This window comes from Carassius auratus, chromosome 22 (genome assembly GCF_003368295.1).
Source record: "Carassius auratus strain Wakin chromosome 22, ASM336829v1, whole genome shotgun sequence".
NCBI lineage: Eukaryota > Metazoa > Chordata > Actinopteri > Cypriniformes > Cyprinidae > Carassius > Carassius auratus.
The window spans coordinates 23,051,486-23,072,448 of NC_039264.1; the positions used below are offsets into that span (position 1 = coordinate 23,051,486).

Genomic DNA, 20,963 nt, shown 5'->3' on the forward strand with positions numbered 1-20,963 from the left:
TAAAACCTTAAAGGTACAGATGCACACACTATACCTGCCTGTCTGCGCATATTAGCATATCCAAACCAATAATAATAATAAAAAGACAAGCAGAGACATTGCATTGCTGATTAAGACTTGTATTTCAGGCTTACAAAAACACCAGTCTTCCAGAAATATTTTACATTGAGGTAGACTGTTATTATCTTTTAATGATATCACAGCAAGCACAGAATATCCACATACCACAGTACATAAATTGTGCAACTCATTTGACTAAATTTATAAATCCCACTAGGAGGTGAGAAAAGCCACCATTTGCCTGTTGGTCTGTAATGCAGACAACAAGACCACCTAAAAACTATGGTCATGCCTCTAGTGTAAATCTACAATTTGTCCAAGTAGTTGTCTAAAGCTAGAATGCCTTCGAGTCCCTTGCGCTTTTGTGTGTCAGCCACCATCTGGGCAGGCTTGGAATTGGCTTCCATGGGGTCTCCAGGCAGGATCTGCCAATGAAGTTCATGATGGCATCAAATATCTATATAATGGGAAAAGTAACAGCTCCATAAAATATCCATATGCACAAAGCAAATGAACCCAAGTTGTTGACAACAGCCATATCAGACAAACAATTTTCATCAAGACAATCAGGTCAAAGTGAAGAATTTTAAAATCATCATTAATGGCTTGGATAACAACTATACGTTACCACTCAGAGCAAGAATACTGACATTAAAGATAGGGTCCAGGATCAATTGGGCTAAAGTCCTGGGAATTATTTAGCCATCTGGTGAAGTGGCAGAAGGGTCAGATTACCTGCAAGAAATGGTCACATGTTACAGAAAGAAACATTATATTCAGCTGGGTTGTTCTGTTGGCTTTTCCCCATCTCACCGGTCTCCCCAAAGCTTCATCATGTCCTCCAACTTCTTGCACCGCCCAGCTGGTTCCAGCTGGGCTTCACCTTTGGCAGCAAACTTCATTACATACATCTCCACCAACTGCTTCAAAGTAAAAAAGTTCATGCAGTCCAGATCCATAGTCAACAGTACCAATGACTGCATTGGTCTAGGAGCAGGATATTAAGTAGACCGTGTACCTAAAATACATTTTAAGACAATCAATTAAAAAATTTACCTAATAACAGCAGAGTTCTTTGAAAACTGTAAAGGTCCCATGAGCAAGCCATGAGGCACTCACCATAATGAAGCCCATAGGTCCATTCTCATCCTTACCAAGGGGTATAGATGATCACGTTGACGTTCTCAAACAATGCGCTGGAAGGTCTAGTAAAGCTCTTCAGGGTCCAGCTGCAGCTCCAGCAATGCACATCTTGCCAATCATCAATACAGACTTCATTCTCCCAACAATAGCCCGTCTGAGCAGTCTCTGTCACACATTAATAAGCCACAGATCATGCAACATTTCAGACAGAGTCATATCTGGTTCTCTGACATATGGCACCCTACACTTCAAAATAAAAGGCACTTTAATGGAATATAACATTCCATGAAGAACACAAATGGAACCTAGAACATTCCATGAAGAACACTCATGGAACCTTTCCATTGCACAAAACGTTCTTATGATAAAAAGATCTTTAAAAAAAATTGTTCTAAGAGCAATTCACTAAAAGGTTCTTTAGGGAACCTAAAATGATTCTAATGCATCAAAAAAAAACAAAAAAAACATTTTTAACAGTGTACCTAGTTTTACCAAAACCCCGCCGTTTTAGCATCACCACCTATTATATGGTTTTGGACTATATAACGACTACCAATCGATCTCGATCTAGAAGCATGAAGTTCAAAATTATGCAGGAGCAAAGCTACGTTTAGCCTATATTTTGTTCCTACAAGTGTAATATGAACAACACAATGAATTTCTGAGCAGTGGGTGTTATTTTAGTAAATGTGGATTTTATTTCAACGACAATGAACGCTAATAGCTCATGTGGTCTCAAAATGGCAGCACCCATGAGGGGGCAAGTAAAATGAAATTCTAGAGGAATTTTAATAGATATTAAAGTTTAATTAACTTGTGCAGAACTTCATGTGCAGTCTTTAGCACCAGCTGTTTTGCTAACACACCACTGAAACAGACCTTTAGGAACCAATTCAGCTGACAATAGGCTTTGATGAAACCAGGATAACACACCCAGAGAGCACAACTGGTCAGAAGTAAAGGGATCGATGACATCGGTTCACCATTTCAGAAAATTGTTAAAAAAAAATTAAAATTTAAACAGTAACTGTACATATAAGCGTACAGACTTAAGAGAGAATGTAATACAATTTCTTACAAAAAGAGAAAATTGAATTCATATGTTGGTCAGGGTTTCAAAAGTGTTTTTTACAGCATCTTCACTAAACCAAATTGAACTCAAAGCACTTAAATGGTCACAAAATATCAAACTTTAGAAGATTATTAATGCATAAAGTAAATGCCGTCATATATCGCCTTACCATTTCCCCGATGTTTTTGGATTCGTTTAACGATGAACTCATTGGGACCCAGGCGAGGGTGAGAGAGAGGGAACGCAACCCTCATGAATATATATTGAGCGCGCGCCGTACGTATTGTACGTGATGACGTAGCATTACCGCATTTTCCAGGATGAGAGAAAATGTTGGGAATAGGGTATACAACGAGATAAATATATAATTTAATTTCAGTAAATTACAGGCACATGAGAAACGGATCATTTAAACTTTTTAAACAGTTTCTTTCATATAAAGCGGGAATTCGACCAGCAGGTGGCGCCTCGTCACTGATTCCGTTACAATGTCTCCACAGCCTTGCAAACTCTGATTCACACACTATCAACTTATTTTTAAAGGTGATGGGATGTAAATCATGTATCTGACAGATCATGCAGGCTACGTGATTAGTAGCCTAGGCTATTCTGATGTGGAGATACTGTAGCCTATGTGTTTTCGTTGGACTGAAGTATTGAATTGAACACGAATAAATGCTTTAAGTTTTCAGACATTTCCCTGATAGCACATGTAGGCTACAAGGGTACGGATATTTGACATCTGCATTTATGTCAGCAAGACGTGTCTTTTTTAGTCCAGACTATGTGTTAGGACTAATACATTTCAACTGAGGATGCTTAGATTTGGCATAAGTAGTTTAGCATTATCTACCTACCTACCAATTACATATATGACACTGTTGTCAGTAAGTTACTGTAATTAATATTTACAGTGTTAAACTGTATTTGATTTACAGTAGCAAACTGTACCATTTTACCGTAAATTACTATACAAAATGTAATTCATCCGTGTAATACTGTAGTCCATTTATTTTAATATAGATTTCATTTGATTTTATAATTTTATTTTTATATAGAATTCATTTTTATTTTTATCCTACATACTGTATGCACTACTGGCATTCAATTAAAACAGACGGAATAATTACAAAATATCAAATTCTTTATTTAAACATTGCATGTATAACAAATTAAAATACAGTCATCTGATGCTGGAACAGTTCATCTTCATCATTTCTCTTGTCTTAGGACATTTTGCAGTGCATTGTGTTTTATTCTCTGGGTTTATCCCCACAAAGAATCTTTAGGCAACAGAAACATAATGGGAAAAGATATTCATAGCCGTCTGCAAAACCAAGGTGCTGTTCCAAAATGTGGCCACCACCTTTCCTCACAATCCACTTTGTTGGTGACAGAATGTGTTCCCTGAAAAACAAGTAGGGCGGGAGCATCCAGATGGTTACAGAGCCCATGTGGACTGCATGTGAAGTAGAGAAAAAAAATATACAATTGCATTTGTGCTCTTACCATCTATGTGACTACAATGTTCACTGTTGTTGAGAGGTGTAGGAGGAAGAAGAGACTGCAACCACGTCAAGGTCACAAGTTCACTGAATACAACCATTTTAATCAAACCGAGAACAGACGGTTTTTGACAGAGACACAATAGGACACCATCAGTCTGTCTTGGGGTGAAATCAAAGTGACAGAAAAGAGCGACTTGGTCAGGCGCATGAGCCTTCAATCCGTCTGAGTGGCTAAAAAGTATCAGTCAATAAATGAAGTGAGCTGAAAATATATATATATATTTTTCAGTCGGCGCACTCATGGGATTTTGGTTACGGCTGCTTATGCTTAGGACTTTTCAGTGACACTGGGTAAGTACAAAAGGATTTTTATTTTATTGGTAAAAAGTGTAAAAACCATGTCAATTTGTAACCCGCAAGTTCGTTTAATTTCATTTTACAGTAAAATCCTGTTAAATGTAGTTTTTGTAAGTGAAAAAGAAAATAATAATTTAGTTTATAATTTACAGTGAAAAAAAAAACACATAACCGACATTCCTACAAATTCTCTTTGACAGCTCAAATTTAGTTTCTCCATTTTCCTGACATCCGCGTGCCTCCATTTTTTTTTCAGTAGGCTTCAAAAGCACCAATTGCACATGCGCAGGCAGTGAGAAGCCCGTTGCGTTTTCAACCTGTACAATCCGTCGATAAAACAATATAAAAACAGCCAGATGTGCAATCATTTTGTTGTGGAGTGGACCATCAGTGTAAACTTTCGGTAAGTACAAGTAGTCCACATCGCGCTGTCCGTGTACGTGTCCAGATTGCTCATGGGGAAAGTACAGTAAATAAAATGTTGTTTAATCATTATGCAGACATGATGGAAATGTTAGTTTTGAATGTTTTCTAAATGTTCTAAGACAAGTTGTAACATTTAAAAAAAAAAGTGTAAGAAGAACATCCAACTAAAACGTTTCAGAAATAACGTTCCATAAACTATGAATTAATAATTTCTTGGTGCTAAGGTTTTGAGAATTGTATTGAAGACCTGTTATCTTTGAACAAACATTGTATTTATTCGTAACTTCTCACCGGAGATTGATTTTTTTTCTCTCTCACAAAAATGTGTCGATTCACTTCAGAAGGCCTTTATTAACCCTCAAAAGCTATGTGGAGCACTTTTTATAATGGATGGATGCATTTTATTGGACTTCAAAAACTCAACACCCATTTACTGCCATTATAAAGAACCAGGACATTTATTAATATAAGTCTGATTGTATTTATCTGAGAAAAGACAGTCATATACACCTAGGATGGCTTGAGGGTGAGTGCGTATATCATGTTAATTTTATTTTTTGGGGAGAACTATCCCTATAAAATATTGCTTAAAATGGGTAAAAAGTGTCCAATCTTTTCTGTTTGTGGTAAAGCAGCATTGGTGGCCTTGCCTAATTCAAGGGGGATTTAATAGAAACAGTGTGGAAAAATCTGTGCGTCACATTCGAAGCCTCTTAGTTTGCCACTGATTTTTTCCTAAACAATACTTTTTATGACTAAGACATCGGTGTATTAAAGAAGAGGGGGAAACATCCAGGAAAACTGTCCGTCCTTCAGTTTTCCTTCAAACTTTCCCTGGAATTGACACTCCATGTAGGAATTCCACCATCTAATTATGTCTCTTGTGGAGAGGTACGTGAGTGCTTTGTAAAACAGTGGCTGATGCTTTGAACCGTGTGCGTGACGCTGCTTTCTTTGATGGTGAGTAAGCGCAGTGGACATACGTAAACCTGACGGTGCCATTAATGTGTGTTTAAAGTTCCCCTGAATACAAATGACATTGTGCCTTAATTGATGTCTGAATCTGTGCTTGCTAATGAAGAGTAAGCAAAGAAACGGCTCTGGTAAATTTGAACAAAGCCTGTCTGATACATAATAGATCTCCTCTGAGAATGAGAAATGATTTTTTAAAGCTACAGCTTACACAAAAGATGATTCCTAGTAAATCAGGATAGCTTTCAAAGTTGGATGGGCCTGTTCAGCTTCAAAGTTTTGTTCGGCAGATGATGAAATAAGAGTAGATGGAGATAGACTTGTTTTATGAGAAGACACACTGTGCCTGATGAGATGACAGTTGTTCCAGCGTGAGTCAAAGCAGCTCTGACGTCAAGAGGAAAATGAGAACAGAATTATTACCATTCAGAAATAAATAAATCTAAATTATGAATTATAAAACAGTCAAGTCTGGAAAAGGCGGACAAGCAGTAGCCAATATTAAAATATAAAAAAAATAAAAATAATAATAATCTGGTGAAGTCATAAAAGTATCATTTAATCAAATAAAATTTTAATTGCTAATAATTAAAAGTAAAGAAAAAATATTTCCATACTAAAAAGAGCAAAAATAATAATATAAATGGATGGCTACAACAGCTCAGATTGCAACAGATATTAACCGTTCAAAAATAAAATGAATAATAGTCTGGTGAAGACCGAGAAGCAGTATAATTAATAATAGAATTAGTTAATAATCATCAAAATGATTAGAAATCAGCTAAAAATAATAAAAAGGTGATTATGCAGTAAAACTAATAATAATAGTAATATGTATATATGTATGATTCAAAACAGGTCTTTATCATTCAAAAACAATTAATAAAAAATGCACTGAAAATAATTGCTTTCTACAGCTAGTTATAGTAAATATACTGTTTATTATGTATATTGTATATTGTTGACTATCAAAACTGTGTGAAAGGTCAAATTACCTCAGAGAGAAGGGAAAACGTGACCTTTGAACTGGTTCTGCATCAGGTGTTTCCCCCATTCACAACAAATGCCTGAAACCCTTACCTGCAAGCGCACTGAAACATATAAATAATTCCAAAGAATGATTTTTCCAGGGAAGGGAAGGGAAGTGTGGTACTATGGGGGGGGGGGGGGGAGGGGGGGGGGGGTGGGGGGAGTTTGCCCCTGTTGATGCAGTTTAACTGGTCTGACTCGAACAGATAATATGATTGCTATTACTTGATAATGTCTAACACAGAATTGCTGTATGTCTGGCTGAAATACAAACTTTACTATTTCTCCAGGGTGTTCCCACATCTCAACAAAGAGCAGCCAATCAAATGAAGAGGATGATGGCCTGATTGTTGCGTTGGAGTTCGAACTTTGTCCTGGGCGAGCAGAATGACAAAGATAGAGTGAGGATTAACAGATATTTTGGTTAAGTCCCATTTTTTGGCATTTTTTTCAAGGATATAGACTGCGTTAGCCCTGGGTAACAGTAATGGAGCACTATTCAGACCAGGCAAGTCATAATGCTTTGAATTTGAACTGGTTTTGCATGAAAAATTAGCATTAAATGTAGCCTATGTTATCTAGCCTGCCCGTGTAATATCTCATACAGAGCAAAGTTCAGAAAAATAGAAAAGTTATCTTTTATGTCTTCAACATTTGCTTGCTTTCAACTGTTTTGGTGCTTTGGTCCATTTTCTGTCTTTTCCATTGAATCCCACTGGCAGCAAATGATACATACAACAATTATATTCACTGTCTCAGGTTGGTGAAGGGTTAGAATTACTCGATTTGCTCTTTGATAAGAATGACGGCATCTTACGGCATGAGACTATGGGACCACAAATCGATCAGCTTTGGCCAGTCCAAGCCCCTCATGTAAGTCTGGCTTCTTCCAAGTTTTTCAGGTCTTCCAAGTTTAACATAAAAGGGAAATTTGAATTCTTCCCAAAATGAAACTGATAATTCGCTTACCCTAATGTCATTTCCTCGTTTATTCCTCGTGCAGAACACAAAAGAAGATATTCTGTAGAATGTTTTTGACGAAAACAGTTCTTTGAAATTCTTATTGTGTGTTCCGCAAAAGAAATGATTCAATATCTCATCATTCACCATCCTGTATTCTCAATTGCCAGATGAGGATGCCCACTCAGGGTAACGAGGACTTCTTCAGCGCACTTTTAGATGGGTACGACTCTGTTTCTGGATCTCCAGTTTGGTCGCCCTCTCCTAGCGACAGCGGAACCAGCGAAGATCCTCATTCGGATCACATCGAGAGTCCGCCGCCAACCGCAAGCCCTCTTTTGAATCCTCGCATTGTCGTATCCCAGGCCCAACACAATCTCGACACCAACTTTCCTTTTAATTTCAGTGAGTATCAAGTATTTGTGAACCTTCCATGTGACTCGAGACTTTGTAAACACAGATGATTAGCCTCCTACTTATTGATTCACTGCATTGTGCCCGGGTTTTGCTACACTTTCAGAAGATAAGCCCCCATTCCTGAGCTTTGTGAATCTCTACACACGCAAACAAAGAAAGATAAATAGTATTATCTGTTGCTGCAGATGGCTGGGAGACTGGCTTCTTCCCAGACAGGGCCGGAGGGATGCAGCGTGCATCTGAAACACCACAGGCTCAACCGAACACTGGATTCCCTCGAACTATCAAGGACCTGCTGCTATCTGGCACACCAGAGCCCGTGAGTCTCCACTCAGGCATGAAGCTAGGTAAAACACACAAGGCAGAATAGGGAAAAGGCGAACTTGACTGCAGATAAAAGGTGAACTCGATAGGTTTCTGACCATCCAGCCACACAGAGACGTTGATTGGATTTGTTACCTGCATGCCCATTTGATATTCCAGGCCACAAAGGTGTCCCAGCAGTCCTACCGGGAGCTGATTCTCACAGAGGATGAGAAACGATTACTTGCCAAGGAAGGACTGACTCTGCCAAATCAGTTCCCGCTTACCAAGGTACCGTCAGTTGGCAACTACACCGTAAAAGTAGAGCGCAGTCTTTGTAGCTCAATGTTTCTGCTTCCCTCCCATGATCAAGTACGAGGAAAGGATTCTGAAGAAAATCCGCCGAAAGATCCGCAACAAGCAGTCGGCCCAAGAGAGCAGGAAGAAGAAGAAAGAATACGTCGATGGCCTGGAGAGCAGGTATCAACTGTTGTGCTCGAACAAATGGAGCAAAGCTACGTGCGTTGATTCACAGAGTAAAAATCATAATCCGCGTTGATGAAATTTGCAGCTACTGAACACAAACCTCCTGGCAAAATACCAGGTGGAAGTTCACTGCTGTGTCTGAGAATTAACTCGAGTGTGGATTTGATTGCAACCTGTTTTCATTTACATGGTTCTTATGGGAATCTGTTTTCGTAGGATGGCGGCATGCAGCGCACACAGCCAGGAGCTGCAGAGGAAAGTCTTCCAGCTGGAGAAATGCAACATGTGAGGGAATCATTTATTTGGTAATATTCACACTCATTACAGGCTCCTGGAATCAAACTTTTACCCCACTCTGTCCATTTCAGCTCCCTGATGGAACAGCTGCGTCGGCTGCAGGCGATGGTCATGAATGGATCCAACAAAACGGCCCAGACTGGGACCTGCATTCTGGTAAGTGTTAAAAGAAGAAATATTAGCACATAAAAAAAGGGAATAAGTGATATAGAGACACATTTATGTTGTGTTAGAGAAATACGATGCTGTATTACAATTAATTATTGAAAGATGGTCTGGAAAATATTATCTATGCTTTTAGATGTATAAACCTGAAGAGAAGCATTTGCAATTTGAATCATTTATTTACAGATTCATGAATACTGTTTCAAAGCAATTTTACAGAAAATGCCTCAACCCACATCCCACCGTAAGCAAACCGAATTCAGTGCCAAGAAAAATATCCCCTAGAAAGATGCAAATCGAATACAAACTTTACACTGTAAGGAAAGAAAGATGAAACGAGATTACTTTTTAAAATTTCAATAAAATGAATAACAATAAAACTACATGCAGATTTGGGTCACAGTTTTTTTTTAAGGTATAGTTCTCACTATAAATAAAACTATTAACTTTTGTCTAAATAAACTCCTAATTACTGCTTATTAGTAGTTAAATGGATAAGTCTAAGTGTTGGGTAGGATTAAAGATGTAGAATATGGTCATGGACAATATGTGTTTTACAAGCACTAATAAACAGCCAATATGCTAGTAATATGCATGCTACTACTAATGAGAATTGGTCCCTATACTTAAAGGGCTCATGGGATGCCAATATTTTCTGAGTTGATATTATTCTTAAGGGTCTTAATGAAAAGTCTATAATATATTTTGGTAGAAATATCTCAATGGTAATGTAAAAAAAACCCTTTATTTCCTGTCAAAATCAGCTCTGTTTTTAGCAAGCTGCTTTTTAGTCCATGTTGCTTTAAATGCTAATGAGATTTTCATCATTATAGGATGGATGAGTACACACACTTCCAACACACATTCATGTTATGACAACTTGTAAATTGAATTTAGCATTCGATGATCCCTTTACGTGTTTCCCAGATTTGTTTTTGCTTACCATCATGTCTATATTTCTATTTCTTAATATTATTTTATCCTGTCACAAGAATGAAATGATCTCAAATAATTTCAAGCCTCTCGAAATCAGACTGAGATCTTTCAGATTCCAAATTATTTAATTTGATTTATTTTAAAATTATTATTATTATTATTATTATTATTATTTTATTTTATGTTCATCAAAGTATCCTGAAAAAAAGAAAAATTCACACACACACACACACACACAGACAAAAAACTAAGGAGCATTGTTTTCATTATGACACTAATAAAAAGAAATGCTTCTTGAGCACCATTTCTGGAGGATTATTGGACACTGAAGATAAGCTTTTATTTTAAGTAATATTAATTGAAAATGCCATTTCTGGTTGACTTCAGTTGATTAAATGTAAAATAAAATAAGAAAAGACTCACACTAAAGTAAATTTCATTGTGTTTTATGATTAGTCAAAACTTTGACTGACGTGCTCTTAAAGGGATAGTTCACTCAAAAATTAAAATTCTGTCATTACTTACTCACACTCATGTCATTCCAAACCCATTAGACCTTTGTTTATCTTCTGAACAAATATTGAAATATTATAGCTTTTTGACCCTGCATAGACAGCAATGCAACTGACATGTTCAAAGCCCAAAAAGATAATAAGGACATTGTTAAAGTAGTCCATACAACATCAGTGGGTTAACCATAATTGTTTTAGGGTCAGAAAGATCTTAGATTTCATCAAAAATATCTTAATTTGTGTTCCAAAGATGAACAACAGTCTTACGGGTTTGAAATGACATGAGAGTAAGTAATTAATTACTTAATGTAAATTTTTGGGTGAACTCTCCTTTAAAGCAATCATCAGTGTTCCTCAACATGAAGGAGGCTTTGGAACTAAATAATCACATAAAAAGAAACTCCGATCTATAGCTACTTGAGAACATACCTCATAAATACATGCTACATCAAAGTAATGCTTCACAAAATGGCCTTCTGTGTTGGTACACTCAAGCTTTCCATCTGCCTCTGTCCCTCAGGTGCTGCTTCTGTCTTTCACCTTGATTCTGCTGCCCAATCTGAAGCCCTTCACAGATACCAAGGTCAGCCAACATGGAGACTTCAGTCCATTGAGAGGTGAGTTTTCTGTCCAAAACATCTCCTCCATTCAGCCCTTGAGGGGAAAACCCCATTACAACTACTTTATATCCTCTAGTGCTAACTCGAGAGGAAAATGTCATGCTTGAAGAACGAAGGGTTTTTCAATCAGTGAAATGCATCATTTGGTCGACAAGCCATTAGGCTTGGACTGAAACCTTGAGACAGTTATTGGAAGTACTGAGAGAGTTGAATGGCAAGAAGAATGGCAAACAGCTTAGTCATGTTTCTCACACGCTGAATCAACGGCGTGGAAGAAAAGCTGTAATTTGTCCTCATCAAACGGCTGTCAGTGTTTCTGAAGGCAATCAATTCTTATTCTACAGGCTAAGCGTAGGTCATGGTTAAAGTTTGGTGCACTTGGTCACAGTCTTGTTCGATTAGCATCCTGTTGAGCACTGCAGCTCTTTTGAAGTGGATGGTCGAAGTTCAGGAAAAAAAGAACAGGGAAAAATGTGTCACAGAGTGACTTGTATGTTTATTTCCTACATAGATGAAAAATAACTTGCAATTCCCTTTCTACAGGTGTATCTCAATAAATTAGAATGTCGTGGAAAAGTTCATTTATTTCAGTAATGCAACTCAAATTGTGAAACTTGTGTATTAAATCAATTAAATGCATATAAACTGAAGTAGTTTAAGTCTTTGGTTCTTTCAATTGTGATGATTTTGGCTCACATTTAACAAAAACCCATCCATTCACAATCTCAACAAATTAGAATATGGGGACATGTCAACTCAAAACACCTGTAAAGGTTTCCTGAGCCTTCAAAATGGTCTCTCAGATTAGTTCACTAGGCTACTCAATCATGGGGAAGACAGATCTGACAGTTGTCCAGAAGACAATCATTGACAACCTTCACAAGGAGGGTAAACCACAAACATTCATTGACAAAAAAGATGACTGTTCACAGAGTGCTGTATCCAAGCATGTTAACAAAAAGTTGAGTGGAAGGAAAAAGTGTGGAAGAAAAAGATGCACAACCAACCAAGAGAACCACAGCATTATGAGGATTGTCATGTAAACTGGATTCAAGAATTTGAGTGAACTTCACAAGGAATGGACTGAGGCTGGGGTCAAGGCATGAAGAGCCACCACACACAGATGTGTTGAGGATTTTGTTGAACCACAGACAACGTCAGAGGCGTCTTACTCATAGCCCTAGTTGCCTGAAGTCCATCGTTAAGATTCCACAGTCTGTGATGATTTGGGGTGCAATGTCATCTGTTGGTGTTGGTCCATTATGTTTTTTGGAAACCAAAGTCACTGCACCCGTTTACCAAGAAATCTTGGAGCACTTCATGCTTCCTTCTGCTGCCCAGCTTTCTGAAGATGCTGATTTCATTTTCCAGCAGGATTTGGCACCTTCCCACACCAAAACTTGGTTAAATGACCACGGTGTGCTTGACTGGCCAGCAAACTCACCAGACCTGAACCCCTTAGAGAATCTGTGGGGTATTATCAAGAGGAAAATAATAAGAAGAGACCAAACAATGCAGACTGAGCTGAAGACCACTGTCAGAGAAACCTGTGCTTCCAGACCACCTCAGCAGTGCCACAAACTGATCACCTCCATGCCACGCTGAATTGAGGCAGTAATTAAAGCAAAAGGAGCCCCTACCAAGTATTGAGTACATGTACAGTAAATGAACACTTTCCAGAAGACCAACAATTTTATAAATTTATTTTTTATTGGTTTTATGAAGTATTCTTATTTGTTGAGATTGTGACTTGGTGGGTTTTTGTTAAATGTGAGACAAAATCATCACAATTAAAAGAACCAAAGACTTAAACTACTTCAGTCTGTGTGCACAGAATTTAATATACGAGCTTCACAATTTGAGTTGAATTACTGAAATAAATGAACTTTTCCACGACATTCTAATTTATTGAAAATCACCTGTACTTCCTGTACTGTAGCTAGTCAAAACCAAGTTCATAAGTTTGATTATGAGGGATTGACAATACGTATAGGGTAAAAAGTGTCTAAATATCTTTGCGTTATGGGTGTTTCTTAAAATTATAGCACTTTTGTGGCAAAGTTTTATTAAAAACAGATGTATATCTTTTTTTGTCTATAAAGGTTACATCATTCAGTCAAGCAGTTGCAAATTACATTTGCTAATTTTCAAATGCCCTTCATGTGCAGATTTTATGTATGCCTTGTCCAATATTCAAACTATTAAAATCCGTCATAAAAATATGAATTATTCCACAGAAAAATATTATCATCTTAATAAATAGTGAGATATCAATTAACTATTTAATATTTATTTTGTAAAATGTTTGTTTCAATTTTTTCACCTAAAAGTTAGTGTACTTGATTACCAAGGTAGACCCTTTTGTGACTTTTTTTTCCTGTGGGCGGAGCTTATGTGGAGGCAGAAAGATTTCTCTGACCACTTCACTAACACTAGCTATTAAGTTTGTAAGTTTTTTTTTAAACAATGACTGGAGGAAATCTAATTTTACCTAAAAAAATTAGATTAAAAAAAATCCACTTTTGATCAACCTTCGGTCTGTATTCCGAAGTGTTCATAAATTAACAATATAAGTTTGGATAGTTCACTTTCATGCCTATTTAAAAAAAACAATAGGATGACAATTAAGGGGTTACAAATAATTGTAAAACTTTACATTAAGTTTCCATTATTTCATGTTAGTTAATGTATTAAAGCTTATTAAAGTGTTAGTGTATTTCGAGCGTTCACTTAAAAAAATAAATAAAATTAAACTAAAGAGAAATTAAGATAAATAGGCCTGTCATTTGTGAACATCATTTCCAGTGTGTGTCCAATGATGCAAAAGTGTGAAAACAAAAAGTTTTTTCCCGTATTTATTATACAAACGGCAAGTTCAGAAATGAGCCTTAGCAAGACAAAAGGAGTCGGCCATTTTATTTACCTAAAAGTTTACAAATTAATTTACGTTACAGAACATAATTACTTACAGCGTGATATGGTGATGTGTCGGAGATGACGCTGTGGTGGAATTTTCACCAACGACATTCGAGGGGAACAATGAAAGAATTCTCTTGTGATTTATGTGTAGACACTGTTGTTAATTGTTACAAGATTAATTACTTAAACTAATGAGAGTGTAGGCCTACATTTATTCTAAATAAATATTAAATAAAAATACAATTTTCATGTGCAAATTAACAAATATTAAGTGGCGTTATTGTTTTTAAGAACATATACACTTTTTAAAAGGAGGAGTTTGAATAACTTTCTAACATTTTTTTTTAACCCCTTTCAGTTCAGTCACGGTCACTGCACAACCTTCAGTCTTCCCGTGTGCTGCGCGCCCTGGAGCATCCGTTCTCCGTGTCTGAGGACTCCAAAATGTTCCCGCGCTTCTCTAAAGATAAACGTATGGTGGAGATAGCGTCACTGCTGGGAAAACTTCACAGGAGACAAGAATCCATCAATTACGATTCTGAATCTCACAACCACAGTTTAGACCAGCGTGACGACCATCACCATGGAGACCCCATCACTGGGCATGTAGCGACAGTGACCTTGAATCCGGGACGCGGCTCGCGGCGGAGTCCTCACGCTGATGACATGTGAAGGGCAGAAGGGGATTTACCCGGGGATTTGTCAAAACTACTTTAACAGCGCTTTTGAAGACGGGAGCCAGCCAACAGATTGCTGGAAGCTCGTTTTTCTACTTTCTGCTGAAGTCATTTTAAAAGACACAGTATACATAGCTGCTTATTTATATATTATCAAACTATGGATAAAATAACAAGTCCAGTTTTATCTGTTGATTTGGAATGATGGAAATGCATTCGCTCGTGTTTGAAGCTTGCCAGAAGCTGAAAGAAGAAAAGCAATTTTGACTTTTCGTTAAAATGCAGTGGGGTCCAAACAAAAATGTGCACGTGTTTTAAAACAAGGCACAGTCTCGTATTCTTTGCGAGAATAACTGACAGACTGACTGTACATTATCTTGCTTGTTTATTTAATCCACACGCTAAATAAACATGGCATATTAATATGGAATTTACAAACTTATGCTTAAACAAAATTGTCCACTATAAAAAGTACAAAGCAATCGGACTAGCAACGAATGTTGAGGAATGAGGAATGTTGAAATAATGAAATAATATTGACATTAATACTGCTCTGATGTCATTTTCACTACAATCAATAACTGGGATGCAAGATGGCGACAGTTGTGTTTGTATAAAACAAGAGCCTGAGTGCCGATTTTATTTGCTCTGATGAGTGGAATGAGACACAGCCTTGCTATGGGAAACATCAAAGTCCCTTTAAAGGTTCTGTAAGTTTTTTAACTCTACTAAAGCATAAAAATACCATAATATGTTTGCAGATGTTTTAGAAACATGCTAAGTTAACATACTTGTCGATCTGAAAAACAATGCTACAGTCAGCTATTCTCCTTTGAAAATGTCTGTTCCGGGCCTGAATGTCGGTCTCTGTTTTGGTTTGTGAAACTCATCCACTGACCGCTTACCCAAATGTGTTTCGGCACCTCGGGTTGCCAGTTGGCTGAAAACAGTGTATTTCATTTTATTCATCGTCAAGTGCTCTCTTTCCTGTTTGTGTAGTCAATCTGGCAACCTGTGTGTGCATCAAGTCTGAGGCGGCTCCAGGTGAAAAAAGAAAAAACTTGTCCAATATTTTGAATTTGGACTGCAATACCTAGTTCAACCACTCGGTGTCAATCATACATACAGCACCTTTAAGTAGGCTTTTAGATAGTCTTTGGAAATATCAGGCTGCTGCACCTGACCAATTAGAGTCAAGTAGGCCTATTCAGAGCATTGTGTGGCCCGATAAAATAAACATAAAAATAACAGTTTGAGTGAACAGTCGAAATAAAAAAAGAATGAATTTGTTTCATTGAGTTCAATGCAAGCAATGAAATCTGAATGCCATGGTCAAATGTTAAATATTTATTTTACTTTTATTTTCAGATTAAAGTTTGAAATAATTGAAAATAAATGCATTAAAATCCTAGATGCAGCATCAGATTTTTGGACTCCACTGTATATATTATGGCTGTGATCACTAGACGTTAGAACCATCTGCTCTGTCAATGTAGTACTTGGACTACAGCTGAGGTGAATAATAATAATAATAATAATAATAATAATAATAATACAAAATCAGCTCATTCCAATTCATGAATTTTAAATCTGGAATCCTTCAGCAAGTTTGTCCTAAAGTGCTGCCTTGTGCTTGTCTTCTCTTTGAAGACAGTTCTGCTTTATGGGTATTACTCTGAAGGCTGAAGTAATTTTTTCGGGAATGAGAACACGTTAGTGTGCATAAATTGCTTTTGATAACAAATGTGCTTTTTCAATAATACGTTGTGTTGAATTGCCTTTGTTGTTGCTTTTTCCAATAAATGTAAAATATGTCTTATGAAATGGACAACTATCTGTCTGTCGACGTCAACGCGTAAATGCCTTTCAGAACAATTTGGACGTCACAAGGGACAGAATGAGGCCAGTGCAGATGAGAAGAACAGGTGAACAAGCGATCTCAGTAAAAACAAATATGAGCATCCTTGACAAATAACTTGCCCAGGAATGAGAAAACGTGTGGGAGGTTCTTCAAGACACTTTAAGATAAGAAAACTTAGAAAAAAAATACAGAGGATGTATAGATTATGCATAATCTTGAGCTCAGTAATAGTATTCAAATGTAATTAAAATGTACTTTTCAGCAAGGTTTCCATCTTGCAGCGCCTCTTTAACCATACAGAGATAAACTTGCATCTTTCATCCACAGGACACTGTGTGTCTCTTCGCTTTGACATCATTTTTACTTGATTAATCTGGTGCTGATTTGATGCATGACGTTTGTAAAAATACATTTCTAACTCTGTGCTCCTCAAGGCAAAAACTGTGCAATTCTTGGCTCAGTAATCTTCTAAATGAACCCAACAACTAAGACGAACGACTCCAATCGATAAGCTCTCATCACATTCATTGTGTGGATTTCAATATTTTGTTTCCAATATTTATGGGTTGCAATTAAAAGTCTGAATGTGGGGGGAAAAGCTTGTGTGTGACTGAAGTTATCACGGGTGGATAAAGAGAAAGAGAAAAAAATAAATTAGAGTAATTGAATTGGAGTAAATTAAATTGGAGGTGGGCTCAGCACACACAAGCACCTATAAAGTGAGAAAGATGAAGTGTGTGTGTGAGGGAGAGAAAGATAGAGAGAGCAATATACTTTAATACATTTTGTAGCAAAATACAACATGCTAAGATTAGATTGCATACCTTTTGTATATAATAATAAAAAAATTGAAATTTATATAGCTTATATACATTTATATAACTAAATATATAACTATATATATATATATATATATATATATATATATATATATATATATATATATATATATATATAGTATATAGTAATAGTATCTATATAATAAACATTATGCTATATAGTGACAGTTCTAAATTCTAAACAATTCTAAACAGAAACATATTTAAGAAACTGAAACCTAATGTCAAATAGCACTTATATTTTCTAGAATGCATTACTGGTATTGTGTCAAAAGATTAAGTGACATATTGTATCTTGATAACTTGAAAAAGAACTAAAAAACTTACATTTGAGGTATTTTAAGCTATAAGGTTATTTATCCAAAACAACATTCCCCTATAAAACCAAATCACAAGTCATTGAAGTCATTGAGCTTCATCCGTATGACTTTTAAAAACTTTACAAACTAATTTAGTATTACGAACCACAACACGTAAAAACTTGGCTTCATTATCACATATCATCCGACAGACAGTAAAGCGGCGCGTGCCTCAGCAGCGCGCGGACGCACGTCACGCTCATCGGAGTATAAAAGAATGTGCGCGCGCTGCAGAGCGCACAGAGGTGCGCGCGAGAGTGGGACTGATTAGACGGCGCTCTCGCAGCCGGTGAAGTAATTACACATGCCGGCAGTCAAAGTGCGGTTGCCACAATGAACTTGAGGTGAATTACATGAATGGATTCGTTTCTCCGTTTGCATCATTTCAACATAACAACGGACTGAGTGGGAGCCTGCCATGGAGAGGAATAACAGCACACAAACTCTAGAGCTGGGAGAATGTGAGCACACACTGGACACCAGCGTGGTGCTGGACAACTGTACTGACTCTGCCAGCGGGAACCTGTCTTTACGCTGCTGGCTGCAGTTGTTGACAAAGGAGTCTAGTTCGACGCTACAAGGTGATGGGTCTAGTTTGGCTGTGCGTGTGATGATCGCCCTCATTTATTCAGTGGTGTGCGCTCTGGGACTTGTAGGCAACTCTCTGGCGCTCTACCTGCTGCACTCGCGCTACCGGCAGAAGCAGTCTTCCATCAACTGCTTTGTGATGGGTCTGGCTCTAACCGACCTGCAGTTCGTCCTAACCCTACCGTTCTGGGCCATAGACACGGCGTTGGACTTCCGCTGGCCCTTCGGCAAAGTCATGTGCAAAATCATCAGCTCGGTCACCACGATGAACATGTACGCCAGCGTATTTTTCCTGACCGCCATGAGCGTGGCCAGGTACTATTCCATCGCGTCCTCGCTGAAGATGCACAGTCGCCGAGCGGCGGCGGCTGCGGCCAAGTGGATCAGCTTGGGCATTTGGGTCGTCTCCCTGATAGCAACCCTCCCACATGCTATTTATTCCACTATCGCCCAAGTTGCGCCAGATGAGGAGCTGTGCCTGGTCCGCTTCCCTGAAACGGGAAGCTGGGACCCGCAGTTGTTGCTAGGATTGTACCAGTTGCAAAAGGTCCTGCTTGGGTTTCTGATCCCACTGGTGGTGATCACTGTTTGCTATCTCTTACTTCTAAGAATCGTGCTTAGCCGTAGGATTAGCAGCGTGGCGGGCTCCGAAAGTGAGCAGGGGCGGCACAAGCGGTGCTCGAAGGTCACCAAATCGGTTGTGATCGTCGTCCTGTCGTTCTTCTTGTGTTGGTTGCCCAACCAGGCCCTGACTCTGTGGGGCGTCCTTATTAAGTTTGACCTGGTGCCCTTCAGCAAGGCCTTCTACAATGCCCAGGCATACGCTTTCCCACTGACTGTGTGCTTGGCCCACACAAACAGTTGCCTCAACCCGGTGCTCTACTGCCTGATCCGCCGCGAATTCCGGGCCGGACTCAAAGAACTCCTGCTGAGGGCCACGCCGTCCTACCGAAGCCTTGCCCGGCTGCTCCCACGCAAGGCCAAAGTAGCTGAGGCGCCCCCTGTACTGGTTCTTGTGCAGATGGATGTTTGAAAAAAAAGCAGATTCTTCACGTTCATCTTGATTTTTGATTGACAGGACGAAGCAGGCGTGAGGAACGTCCTTTGGGAGCTGCCCCACTTTCCCTTGTGCTTGTTCAGAAACTTTTGCGCATTTGTCTTTCTCTCTCAACTTCCACGTATCTTTTGACGCGCAGCCGCTTTCACATGCACCTCCGGTCACCAGAGCCCTTGGGAATTCAGGACCCATTCACCTTTGTTTGCTTTGCTGCATACTAGTAGCACATCTTAAGGATTTTTTTTTTTTCTAGAGACATCCTTCAAGGGAGCGATAAATTATCCATGTGTGTTTTTCATGCTTTGAAAAAAGAAGAAAAAATGTTGAGAGTCTAGTCTTCTCTTATTAGATATAAAAAAAATATGTGCGGGGGATCACTGGTTAACACATCAATCATTCAGTACTCTGTCAGTTATGCATTCGAATTTGTGTAGAATTTAATGAAGTTTCACACTTTTATTAGTCTTTCAGTGTATTTAAATCTTATGTTGTACAAAAAGCTAAACTAATAAAATACCTATGGTAGCTAAATAACAAAACAAGAATTTTGTGATTTAACATTGACCAGTCAAACTGTGCAAGTGATGATGATTGATTTGAAAGAGATAATTCTCTTATCTCTTTTCAATTTGACCTATAATCTGTGTTTCCTATTCATTTAAATTAGTATTAAACAATATATATATACACACCACAATAGATTAGCATATCTGAGCCATTAAGAGATTAAAATAACATTTTGTCAATTTACTCACCCTCATATTGTTTCAAATCAACTTCACACCCAGAGAACAGTAAAGGAGATATTTAGCAGAATGTTCAAGCTGCTCTCTTCTTCACAGTGTAAACGGATGAAGCCCAGGGTTAAAAAAGGGGAAAAGCAATATGAAGCATCATAAAATTTGTCCACAAGACTCAAACACTATTTTCAATGTCTTCTTAAGTCATTTGAAAATTTCTGTGAGGAACGGCCTGTAATTTAAATGTAAAATCTCTCCTGATAGCAGTAGTCACCATTCACTTTCATTGTATGAAAAACAGCAGCTTGGCCATTCTGCTATAAATCCTTTTTTGTCAAACAGGTTTTGAAAGACATGAGGTGGAGTAAATAACAGAAAGTGCTCCCTGAAATCTTTTTTATGTTGGCTATATCCTCAGAGACTTCATCAAAAAGCCAGCTTTGGCATAAATATCTTTGTAGAAATATTCTCTTCAATAAATCATTTTGGGACTTTAAATACCCATTCCTGAGCCATCAAACAGAATATAAAATCCAATCTGAGATAATTAGTAATATGGGTTTATTGACGACAAAATATAAAGCAGAGTTAAAGAACGTTAACTCATTAATGACATTTATTTATTTTATTTACATTTGTCAGTTATATATTTCAGCCTAT

General features: G+C 37.8%; 2 protein-coding genes, 1 long non-coding RNA gene and 1 other non-coding gene across 5 annotated transcripts; 2 read left to right on the forward strand and 2 right to left on the reverse strand.

The window, feature by feature from the left end:
- Nucleotides 1-103: 103 nt before the first annotated feature.
- On the reverse strand, nucleotides 104-2,538 carry LOC113040063 (uncharacterized). 2 transcript variants are annotated; one of them, XR_003275152.1, is made up of 5 exons: nucleotides 2,445-2,538; nucleotides 1,180-1,368; nucleotides 874-1,078; nucleotides 711-795; nucleotides 104-485 (listed from the first exon to the last, which is right to left on the reverse strand). It is a non-coding gene; the product is annotated as an uncharacterized LOC113040063 (long non-coding RNA). The 2 variants fall into 2 exon arrangements; XR_003275151.1 differs by having other exon boundaries at nucleotides 104-517.
- Nucleotides 598-663, reverse strand: LOC113040809 (small nucleolar RNA SNORD37). The gene has a single exon (XR_003275306.1). It is a non-coding gene; the product is annotated as a small nucleolar RNA SNORD37 (small nucleolar RNA).
- A 4,330-nt stretch (nucleotides 2,539-6,868) lies between the features above and the next one.
- LOC113040064 (cyclic AMP-responsive element-binding protein 3-like protein 3-A) lies at nucleotides 6,869-16,678 on the forward strand. Its single transcript, XM_026198299.1, has 10 exons — nucleotides 6,869-7,075; nucleotides 7,327-7,440; nucleotides 7,698-7,932; nucleotides 8,130-8,263; nucleotides 8,428-8,538; nucleotides 8,621-8,727; nucleotides 8,950-9,018; nucleotides 9,102-9,186; nucleotides 11,164-11,260; nucleotides 14,541-16,678. Exons 1-10 carry the CDS (start codon nucleotides 7,055-7,057, stop codon nucleotides 14,852-14,854), a joined length of 1,287 nt encoding a protein of 428 aa, XP_026054084.1. The 5' UTR covers nucleotides 6,869-7,054; the 3' UTR covers nucleotides 14,855-16,678.
- Nucleotides 16,679-18,124: 1,446 nt separating this feature from the next.
- LOC113040683 (relaxin-3 receptor 1-like) lies at nucleotides 18,125-19,802 on the forward strand. Its single transcript, XM_026198960.1, has one exon. The coding sequence runs from the start codon at nucleotides 18,337-18,339 to the stop codon at nucleotides 19,537-19,539; it is 1,203 nt and encodes a 400-aa protein (XP_026054745.1). The 5' UTR covers nucleotides 18,125-18,336; the 3' UTR covers nucleotides 19,540-19,802.
- The last annotated feature ends 1,161 nt before the right edge of the window (nucleotides 19,803-20,963 follow it).

Excerpts from the sequence above, each read along its gene's own strand:
- LOC113040683 (XM_026198960.1), top strand. The coding sequence starts at position 18,337 with ATGGAGAGGAATAACAGCACACAAACTCTAGAGCTGGGAGAATGTGAG.
- LOC113040064 (XM_026198299.1), top strand. The coding sequence starts at position 7,055 with ATGGAGCACTATTCAGACCAG. Across the intron at positions 7,076-7,326 it reads TGGAGCACTATTCAGACCAG|GTTGGTGAAGGGTTAGAATT; the intron begins GCAAGTCATAAT and ends TCACTGTCTCAG. Across the intron at positions 9,019-9,101 it reads CAGCTGGAGAAATGCAACAT|CTCCCTGATGGAACAGCTGC; the intron begins GTGAGGGAATCA and ends TGTCCATTTCAG.